The 12,077-nt window shown below is 37.6% G+C and overlaps 1 protein-coding gene across 1 annotated transcript in view; it reads right to left on the reverse strand.

Annotated features, from left to right (window-relative positions):
* The window catches only part of RELN (reelin), a 510,458-nt gene that overhangs the window by 236,192 nt on the left and 262,189 nt on the right, over positions 1-12,077 (reverse strand). The window contains exon 9 of the mRNA XM_028846151.2: positions 433-529. Coding sequence (XP_028701984.2) covers positions 433-529 — 97 coding nt within the window. The remainder of the gene's footprint in view (positions 1-432; positions 530-12,077) is intronic.

Consider the following 12,077-nt stretch of genomic DNA (forward strand, 5'->3'; position numbering starts at 1 on the left):
GGAGATTAGATGTAAAAGGACTTGTGGCTATTAACTCAATATCATCACAGACTGGAAGGGATTTAAGTAGTCATCTGATGTACTTCCAGACCATAAGGCAGGCCGGAGTTAGGCCACCTAGAGCAATGGGTGGTGATATTATTTTGTGGAGAATGTTATCATAAAAGCTATGATCGCAAATTTACTTTTACCAAAAATAATTTGTTATAAGTACTGCTGACAGGAGGAAGCTCTGAATGGAAAATGACACTTTTAATAATATCTTCTCTGAGCAGGGCCGGTCATAACATGTGCATCCATATAATTCAACATAATTAACAACCAGAGTCCTTTTCACCCTAAAGAAAAAGTTGGTGGTGGATTAAAGGCATATAGGAGAGTAGAATTCCATCTATGTCAGAATTTAAGAAAATACTTTAAATTACAACAAACCTAATTTTCTCTAGCTGAATCCAGTCCGCAGAGTTATTCTTGGCATATAACACGATGATGCTGGGGTCTGAATAACTAAAGCGACATGAACCTGACCCTGTAAATAGCAATAACAATAAATTTCAAGGTTAAAAAATGATGCAAATACATATTATCTTTTCTGATAAATATTTTAGATAACCTTTAAACTATTAGATATTTGTCTGGCAACTTCCCCATTCTTCTAACGATGCTGAAATTTCCTGTGATCTGTTCTGGTAACTATCATTTGATAAATAATCTTAGGAACCAGAAAAAAAGGTAAAATAAATAAAAATTACAGATTTCTTTAGAGATACATGAACTACTAAATTTAATTGTAAAATAAATACTTAGTGCTATGCCAAGAAATAAGTATTATGGGATGGCTAATGAGGTCATCATGGTTCTTGCAAGTTAATATCAATTAGGAGTGATTACATTAAATGGTACATAAGTCATTCCATTGAAGAATAAAAACACCATTCTTTTTCTCTGTGTGTATTATCTAAATGATGAGACGGTACATGAGAAACTAAAATACTGTAAAGAAAACTCAGATACTAAATGAATGAGTCCTATTACGGATGTGATTGGTATTACTCTCCCATAGCCCAGCATTACAGATTTCAAATACAGATTGTGTCCCTTTGAATATTTGGTGATTATTTATCATTATTATTTTCAATAGTGGAAACACTAGCACCAAAGAAAATTTTTAAGCTGATAAGAATCTGTTTCCCCATGTCGAATGAATTCATACAATAAAGCATAGCATGACTCCAATTTCAAAGCTCTCAGAATGCCCAAAACAGCCCTGAAACACTTGCCAGAAGAGTATTGTAACGGATGTAGCACAAATTTTTATACTATCTTTAAAACGACTGAACCAAAAGAAAAAGAAATAGTGCGATTTATGTTTAACTTTCACCCATCTGCTAGAGGAGCCTCAGTTTCAGCAAATGGCATCTGTTGAAAATTTTACATTTGTAGTGCTCAGGGGTTCCAAGCTTTAATCAGACTCATTTATTTTATCTCAGTGGCGTTTAGTACAAAACCAGTTAGTTGGTAATTGCCAGAACTGGCAGTGTACTAAAAGGCCAAACAGCAGTTTTCCTAGATTTATTCTCACAGCCAAAACATAAGTGAAAAAGCATGAAAGAAAAGGATATTCAAAGGAAAGCTACTGAGCAACCCTGATCTCAAATGGAAACCCGCCTTATGCTACTTTAATTGTTGCTAAAATTCTACTTTTCATGAGCAGGTGCTTAAAATAAATATCAAACTGTGCAACTGGAAATGGTGACAGGAAGGATTATGTAGGACAAACTTCAATACAAACAAGAATGAGGTCTAGCAGAGAATCTGTGATTTTGAAGGGAAGTTCAAATTAGCCTCAATAATTTAAATGTTACTCGTGTGCTTCCTTTATGTCTTACACACCATAACTACTTAAAAGCAAATGTATAAGGCAAGTCTCTGCAAAAGGAAAGCATTCTACAAATGATAACCAAAAATGTTCCTTACAGAATGCAATTTCTTGTGAATTGTTTACAAATTAAGAAAGAGAAGGAAAGCTGATACACACAAAAATAAAAATGTGTCAAAATATAGCCTTGATGACAAATATGACTTCTCTTGTCTATTTTCTTATGCACCATCTCAGTGTCATGAGGTTAATTTTATGCATCTAGAAAATAAAAGGGCACCTAGCAGATTTTCCTCAGCCACTCAGTAACGTTTTCTTATATCTAAAATATTAGTTTTTGTTGAATGCATCTCTTCCTTGCCATGTCAAGGGACTCTCACTGGCTCTTGCCAGATCTCTGCAATAGTGATAGTGAATAGTTAGTCTCCCTGTCCCAGCCTCACCGGTTCTCACCCAGCTAGTGTTGCCAGCGTTCTTTCTGCAAGTCAGCGGATTCGTGTTACCTCTGTGCTTGTAACAATTCCTCAGTCCTTTGAGGGAAAAGCTGCACTTCTATCCCCAGTGGGGTAAAGGTGCACAGATCCTACAGATCAAATGTGTACCCTGAGAAACAGAACTAGCCCAGGGTTATCTTGAAGCATTCATATGTAAAAAGATGACCAAAAAGGCAAAGAGATTCCAACAGAGGGGTGGACAACTATAAGACCATGACTGGGTCTCTGGGTATGAGTGGTCAGCCAGTGGAGAGGCACTGCCCCTGTCAGAGGAACTGAGGTGGAAGGTACCAGCTGGAAGGAGCACTTCCCAAGAGAGCCCTCAGCTTTGGAAATCTGCCTCACTCAGAGGCCACTCCCACCAGATTACCCTTCCAAACATACCAGGCCAATGATAAATGATTCCCTACTCCCGCCCAGTGTTGCTGTATGTATAACTGGGTAAGTTTTTTCTTCACACAAACCCTCCAAATTGCAATCCCACTGCCCCATAGACTTTGGTCAGCAGAATATGTTTTGTTCTTGCCCAGATTGAAATGGTTGCTTGACTCTGTCTGGGGTGAGAGGAGGAAAGAGTTAGTCATTGCTCATCCCTTTGTCATGTACCCAGGTGCTTAATGTCACTCCTGGTTCCCTGTGCCCAGACACTGTGACACCCCTCAAGGTATCTTCTTAGGGAGTGAGGAGGCAATGCTAAGGAGGCAGCACCTGTAACAGGCACTTCTTTATTTCCTCTCTTAAATCAGAGATATTTATTGCCAAAGTTGAAATTTAAAACCAGAAAGGAAGGACAATTTCAAATGTCAAATGCAAAATATCATCTTACTTGCCTGTTCGTTTTCCTCCTTCAGGTCACTTCCAATGTAATCCCTCACTCTGAGGCAGCAATTTTTTAAGAATTTAAGGAGTTGTTGAAGGAGGAAAGGTAATGGAGAATCATGGCTATCAAGGTGTGGTCTGAGAGGAACTGATGAACTTAAACTGGTCTACAAATGCAAGCACTTTCTTTTGTACTTTCAGGCGAATGAGCAAAGCCCATATACTTCATTTTTACCCACAACAAGGGTAAAAGTGAGTAAGGGTTTCTAAGGTTTGGTAGTCATAAACAAAATTAGCAAACATCATGAATTTACTGAGGTCCCCACACAGTCTGAGAAATCTGGCCCTCACACACTGATGCACACAGAATACTTCTATGCTGCCAGTTTGGGAGAAGAAAGGATTTTTTTTTGTGAAAGGTAAATGGTTCCAGTGGTCTTGGTTATCAATTCTTGATTTTAAATTGACAAATAAATTGGTGAATGATAAAGATAAACCAACAGTCATAGCAACTGTCACACTATCATATTGTTTACTCAACCCCATAATATATAAGGCAAATTGTTATCAATTGTGCCTATGAATTTGTCATTTTAATAACTTCCTTTGTATGATCAAGTTAAATATAAAAATTCTGGCTTTTAAAAATTTTCTAGCATTTTAATGTAAAATCCTATGTGTAAGTTCATTCTTATTAGGTTAACAATGTAAAACATGTAATTACAAAAAATAGGAACACAGATTATAATGCCCTCATCTTTTCACCCACAAATCCACACATACCATCCTACCAGTGTTTTCTGCCATCCTCCTCTTACGGTGGATGAAATATTTCTGCTATAATCAAAGGTTAACTTCCTCATGTGGTCTATTTAGATCCCACCTTGCCTTGCTTCTTAAGAGTCCTCCACTCTTCCTCCTGCATCATCAATTTCTCCCAATGAATTTCCTGGATAATGTCTATTATCTTACAAACATCTAACAATATACAACTCATCTCCTATCTAAAAACAAAAAACAAAAAACAAAAAAAAAAAACAAAAAACTTTCTCGATGTCATGGGCCCACCTTCTGCTCCTTCCCTTCCTACTTTTGCTCCCTTTTCGGGCAAAACTTCTCCAAGGGGTTGGCCGTCCAGTGACTGCCTCCACTTTCTCACAATTTATTTTCTTTTCCCCACTCCATCCAGGCTTCTACTCTCAAATACTCCGTTGATACCATTCTTGGCTAGTCCCCAGGTCACTGGGGAGTTCATGCTGCCAAATCAACAGATTGCTTTCCTAAATTCAGGTTATGTGACTTTGCAGCAGGATTTGTCAAGGCTGATCCGATATTTCTGGGATGTTCTTTTCTCTTCACTTCCACCACCCTCTTGATTTTTCTCCTGCCTCACTGGCCATTGCTTCTGAGTCTCCTTTGTGGCCCTTTTCCTCTTACTCTCAAATATTTTTTATTAATTTAATTTTTAATTTATAATAATTGCACAGATTTATGGGGTACAGTGTGCTGTTATGATATATGTATACATTCCAGAATGATTAGATCAGCCAATTAACACATCCATCACCTCACATACTTCATTCTTACCTCTTAAATGGGCATATTAATCTTAGTAAGTCAAAATCAGAAGTATTGATTTTCCTGTAACCAGATATTCTGTGTGTCTCTTCATTTCGAATGACACCACCCCAAATACAAACAAACAAACAAAAAAACCTAAAACACTTTGGTGTTTAGGAAGAAATATAATAAAATTGTAACCTTATAGAAAAATGGTTCTCTAATTTGTAATATGATGAAGTAACGAGAAAAATCTGATGGTAGGTGTATCTTACAATGCATCACCTAGCCTTTAACAGATCATACTTAATTTTTCTTATTTGAGAGAAGCCTACATGATAATGAATTCAATGCTTATTAGCACTACTAACCATTCTATATAATTTTGTACTCCACTTTTTAGAGTAAAATTGCCTCTGATATAACATATCTTCCAGAGAGGCAGTATGTGTAGGGTTAGGAGAATGGATAGAGGAGACAGGCTGCCAGGGTTGCAATCTGAGCTTTGACACTTCTAAGATGTGTGACCTTTGACATGTCTTAAGCTGTGTGGCGTTGGGCAAGTCACTTACTCTTTCTGTGTCCTAACTTCTGCACTTGTAAAATGTGAAAAATGACAGCAACTGCTTCACAGAACTGTTGTAAAAATTAAGGCGTTAACACAAGAAAAGTACTTAGAAAATAGTTACTGGTGCATACTATTTAATAAAGTTTAGCTATGATTGAATATTTTTAAATTTTATTGTTTAAATTCATTTATCCCAGAAAAAGGAGGTAATGCCTGATCATATTTTTTCATGGACTAAATATTAAATTCAACTACTACTTACTAAAGAACTTACAGTACACTTTTCCTCTATAGTTTCTTTTACTTTGGGCTATTCCCCTACTCTTTACTGGACATGCTATAAATTCAATAACACTATGAAAACTGAGACCTAACTTGAGTAGCCCATCTATTTGTTAGCATCATTGGCAAATATACTAGTAGGGAAAGAGAAGAATCTCCTTTTACTTGTTGAAAAAAAAACAGGGAGCTGCTCTGAGAGTAGGCTAGTAAGACAGATTAGGAAAAGAGATACACTTCATAAGGTCTATACAATTGCTACAGTGGAGTTAAAAATTTAATTGTGCAGTTCCAAGCATCCAAAGAAACCAGAAAATCTGATTAGTTAGAATTTTAATAGTACCCATCCAAAAAAATTTCCAGCAACTCAAGAGAACAATTATAGGGGTTATGAACAGATAGGCTCTGCTATAGACATTTCTACTTTACAAGTAAGGAAACTAAGGTAAAGAGGTTAAAAATTTCATCCAAGGACACCTACTAACAAATGAGATTCAGAATGGAGTAGATATAAATCCATGCTTTTGACTACTTCACTATACTTCTCCTGGTGTACAAAACACTTTCTTCTTCTTATCTTTTTTTTTTTTTTTAATAGTGCTACATTTTCACAGGGTACATGAATGTATCAGGACGGGTTTATGTGCTGCTGCTTCTACTCAGGCTCATGACTTAAGGCCATAATAGTCTTGTTTTTGATAAAGAGAGAAAAACCAAAAGGACTGAACCTTTAACCCCGCTGCTAGTCATCATCTCAACTCTCTCTCAGGTTTTACCATGGGAGAAGATTACAGAAAAACTGAACCAAGAAGAAATACCATGTGTACTTGGGCATCACTTCTCTGCACATTCCTTGACCATTCCTCTCCTTTCCCTGCCCTCATAGCCTGTCACCCAAACCTGTAGACCCTCCTTTTGCTCATCTGTTTATGGACAGGGGTCTCACTATGTTGCACAGGCTAGAGTGCAGTGGTGGGATCAGAGTTCGTGTAGCCTCAAATTCCTGGGCTCAAGATATTCTCTCACTCCAGCCTTCCAAGTAGTTGGGACTACAAGCGTGAGCCACCATACCCAGCCCTACATATTTATTAAATTTATACCTGTTTTTTCCCTTCACCACCACCTCCTTAGATCATTTTTCACCCAGATCAATGTGAGAACCTCCTAACTGGGCGCTCAAAAGAAATACACAAAAATTAACCTTCTAAAGAATTTCTTTATTATGTATTTGCTTAAAAAAAAAAACAAAAAAAAAAACTATGGGAAGGCACTATAAAGAGAGCTAAAAATGTTGCATTCTAAGAAAAGTAATATCCCAACATTTTCCAACTCAATTATGTGAGAAGTGTTAACCTGACATAATATTGCAATCATAAATTTAAGATATGCATGTAATTCATATTTGCTTCCTAAATAACACATTCCATGATGGCTTGCAAATCTATTTCTTTTTTTTTTTTGAGACGGAGCCTTACTTTGTCATCAGGCTGGAGTGCAATGGCATGATCTTGGTTCACTGCAATTTCCGCTTCACGGGTTCAAGCAATTCTCCTGCCTCAGCCTCCCAAGGAGCTAGGACTACAGGCGGGTGCTACGACGTTCAGCTGATTTTTGTATTTTTAGTAGAGACAGAGTTTCACCATGTTGGCCAGGACGGTCTCAACCTCTTGACTTTGTGATCCGCCTGCCTCAGCCTCCCAAAGTGTTGGGATTACAGGCATGAGCCACCACACCCGACCGCAAATCTATTCTTTTTTACAAAAATTTGACCTCTCAGATAAGCAAAACAAAAAAAAACCTATTTCTAAAGTTACAATTTTACCATAAAGAAATAATATTTACCAGTGTAAAACAGTACCCAGTACTTGTTATTTAAAAATGAAGGAATAAAAAGAATGACAGATATTTCTAAACTGTTGCTACCTTTTAATGTTGGAGAGATTCATCAGTATAATTCTAACAAATATTTTATTGTAAACTTGGTCTGATCTAGGAACTACTTTACCTAATCTAAAATTACAACTGAAATAGGTATCTACTTTTACTCTGGTTCTATTTAAAATACTACTGTCCCTGGTATCATTTAGATAAAATAGACAAGTAACTTCCCACTTTCGTCATAGGAAGCCAGGCCAAGATGATGAATTAATCAATCAATTCATCAATGAGGTGACCAACTATTAAAAGTATCTCTTATGTTAGAAGTATATGTGAACTCAAAAGCCTAGTTGATGTCTTGTGATTCAGACTCATTTCTTTTAACCTCAGCTGTCATTCAGAAAAAAAAAGTAGGAAAAACAGACCCTCTAAACAGCCCTTCTTACTTAAGAAGTAAAACATCATTTAGTACTGACATTTCCATAAGGGCTGCTGTGGCCACCCAAACACCAGTGGGTAAGACTCCTGATGCTGGCTAGTCCTTCTGCTCGGTTAGCTCTCTTACATGATTTGGGCCTCTGTTTAATGGTTATGCCCCTCAGATGCCTTACCCTGGCCACCTGTAATAAAATGCTAACCCCATCACTCACTGACCTCTGATTTAATTTTTTCATTGCATTTATTACTCCCTGACATGTTCATTTATTTGATGGTTGCCTCCTCTCACCAGAATGTTGGCCCCTCCAGAGCAAAGATTTTGTTTCACAAATTTTAAGTGCCTTGAGAGCTGCTTCACACAGAAGAGGAGCTCAATGAACACTTGAATGAATGAAGGCAATAAAGCCCTTCCGAGACTCGTCAGTTAAACTCCAGGAAGAGTGTCTTTTGGAAATACAATAATACTATTATTATTAATAACTTTTCTGTAGTACCTATTTTCAGCAGGATAGGGAGATGAGGTGATTTACAGCCCCTGTCCACTATTACAAACACTGATGCTCTTCTAGGAAGAGCCAGAAGGGCAGCATCTCAGGCTGGCACCAAGTATTATCTGGGTAACAACATCACATGGTTCTGCCAATGCTACATTTCTGTTTCTCTGTTTAATATCTTTCCCTGGTGATAAAATAAGCTACAAGTATAAATTAACTACAATTGGTTAAAGATATGGTGACTGCTTTAATATTTCTTGTAAGGGCTGCCTTAATTGAAACAGAAAACATAATAACCATGTTTTCAGCCAAACTAAATTCCTGCTTAACTCATGGTTCATTGTTGTTACCCAGTTCTAGGACTTAGGACCACAGTGGTAAGACATTTAAGAGATCACAAAGATGAACGTGCTTACTTGTGAGGGGCCCAGGCAGCCTCTACCACTACCCACGGTTATGTGGGGAGTTCAACTGACAGAGAAAGGACTATATGGCTTGACTCCCAAATCACTGCTCTTTTCCCTCTGCCCATTTATACCAACAGTAAAAGTTGTTTGCCAGACTGGATTAAGAAAATGTGGCACATATACACCATGGAATACTATGCAGCCATAAAAAAGGATGAGTTCATGTCCTTTGCAGGGACATGGATGCAGCTGGAAACCATCATTCTCAGCAAACTATCGCAAGAATGGAAAACCAAACACTGCATGTTCTCACTTATAGGTGGGAGTTGAACAATGAGAACACTTGGACACAGAAAGGGGAACATCACACACTGGGGCCTGTCGTGGGGTGGAGGGAGGGGGGAGGGATAGCATTAGGAGATATACCTAATGTAAATGACAAGTTAATGGGTGCAGCACACCAACATGGCACATGTATACATATGTAACAAACCTGCACGTTGTGCGCATGTACCCTAGAACACAAAGTCTAATTAAAAAAAAGAAAACTTACTAAAACTGTAAAAAAAAAAAAAAAGTTGTCAGTATATATGAGTCATAAAGTGATGTGCATATGCTGTAGAATATTCCAAATATATAAAAAAATTCATGGCTTAAAATACCTACATTAAATAAAAAATATTATTTTGCATTAATGATTATTTCTTATTGAGAATCAAAACAGTAGCTATAGCAGTATATAGAAATCTCTATGGTCCCTCCATGACAAGGCAAAAGCAATAGAACATGAAATAAAGGGAAGATAAGATGTAATCAGAATTTGAAAGGGAAAGTTGAGGCAACTAACTTGCAGTGAGAGTAAGAAAGGAGGAAGGAAGTGTCAATAAGACAAATGTCAGAATGTGAACGTATATTATCAGTGCAACAAATCTAAGTGTAATGTTCAATTCCAACATGTTTGTCATAGACAGAAGAGGATTTACCACGAAGCTGATGAAGCTTCGGCTTCATGGCCCTCACTTTGGTTAGCACTATCTAAGGTCCTGGGAGAAGCTCTAGCAATATAGTCTGATGGCCATGTTTTATAACACTTGCAGTTGGTTAAGATCGTGGAAATACATTTATCTTGGGTTAGTGTGATATAGTTATGTGGTTTACTTTCCATTTTGTAGTCTAGTCATGTCATTCTCACTAGAAAAACAGCTTCCAGGAACTCCTATGCCCACTGTGCTGATGCATCCAGCATCATGACTCAAGGATAATGATGATATACTATTTAATGAGTGACGTCAATTCAGAGAGCAGCTAAGATTAGTCGCTGCACAAGGGAAGTTGAAATGTCCTGAAATATAAATAAGAGAGAGGTTTTCCAATTCTATAACGATTTAAAAAATCTAAATGACATGATCAGTAAGGAGTTGCAAAGGCAATATTAAGCATCAACTCTGATCTAACAAGCTAGAGGCAGAATACCCTTTCTATTATTTCCAGAAAATATTACAAAATTGTTGTCATAAGAAAAGGCAATTTAAGAGTACATGGCCGGCTGGGTGTGGCGGCTCACGCCTGTAATCCCAGCACTTTGGGAGGCTGAGGCTGGTGGATCATGAGGTCAAGAAATCAAGACCATCCTGGCCAACATGGTGAAACCCCGTCTCAACTAAAAATACAAAAATTAGCCAGGCATGGTGGCCCGCACCTGTAGTCCCAGTTACTCAGGAGGCTGAGGCAGGAGAATTGCTCAAATCCGGGAGGCAGATGCAGTGAGCCGAGAGTGCGCCACTGTACCCCAGCCTGGCAACAGAGCGAGACTCCGTCTTAAAAAAAAAAAAAAAAAAGATATAAGGAAAAAAGTACTATAGAACATTTCAGGCAGTTAACAGGCAGTTAACAAAAATGTTATATTTCTTGATTTGGTGATGTTTGTGGTACAGTCAATTTTGAACAATTTGTAATTTGTTTTTACTTCTTTTTGCATTCTAAATAAATTTTCACATTTGTACCTAATTTGGAATGTGTAATTTTGTATTTTTTTCCTTAGAGAGAGACCCTAACCCTCACTCAAGTTGTTTAAGCTTCAAAGGTGGACCTACACAACTCAGACCCACTCTGTACAGAGCTTGTACTGCACTACATTCCTACATTTCAAAACTGTCTTAAATCACGGGTCCCAGAGCAAGGCAATCCAGACTACAAAGTTCATTTTCCACTTTGCTTAGCATGGCACAATCAAATGTATTTAATGACAGGACAAGAATAAAGACAGAATAAGAATTTGACATTTTTGAAATTCTTTTCTTCTCTTAAGGTAGGTTTGACTCAATTAAAGTATTTATATATGGAAGTGAATCACAGTACAACTAGATCAGGATTGATGAAATGACTTTTAAGCAATGTTTACACACACAAAAATGCCATTTTTTTAAAGGCAGGGTCTTGCTCTGTCGCCCAGGCTGGAGTGCAGTGGTGTGATCACAGCTCACTGCAGGCTCAACCTCCGGCGTTCAAGGCATCCTCTCGCATCAGCCTCTCAAGTAGCTGGGATTACAGGCACCCGCCAGCATACCTGGCTAATTTTTTTGCATTTTTTGTAGAGACAGGGTTTCACCATGTTGCCCAGGCTGGTCTCAAACTCCTGGGCTCAAATGATCCACCTGCCTTGGCCTCTCAAAGTGCTGGGATTACAGGTGTGAGCCACCACACCTGACCTGCCATTCATTTTTGACTGTGTTGTCAAAATGAAACCTACATTGACCCTCATAAACCTCATTAAACCTCAGGGACTCAGAAACCGGAGAGAACCTGTAACTTCCAAGTCTTGCTAACCGGAATGTTTCTGTGCTATGCCGGCCTGGAGAATCCTAAAGAGCTTTTAGAGTTTATAATCTTAAGAATACACAAGCACATGAACCTGCAGCAATTATGTACTAATCAAATGCAATCCATATTAAGTACATAAAAATTCTGCTCATTGTGCAGTAGCCTATTTACTATAATATACACGTAATATATAAAGAGCCAGGAAATTTCCAAAATTCACAAATAAACTTTGTTTTCTCTTTCCATCCCTCTTCAGTAGTTGACATAATAACAAACAATATAAAGAATAGCTTGATTTGATATAAAATCAAAGCCACTTGAAAATACAAGTATTAGTAACTCCTAATGAAAATTAAAGAGTTACTTCCTTCCTTGGAATAATAGCCATATAGGTCCATAATCCCTTGAAGTTAAATGAATTCTATAATTCAAATAACTTAA

The sequence above is a fragment of the Macaca mulatta genome, chromosome 3 (genome assembly GCF_049350105.2).
Source record: "Macaca mulatta isolate MMU2019108-1 chromosome 3, T2T-MMU8v2.0, whole genome shotgun sequence".
In the NCBI taxonomy this organism is placed as follows: Eukaryota; Metazoa; Chordata; class Mammalia; order Primates; family Cercopithecidae; genus Macaca; species Macaca mulatta.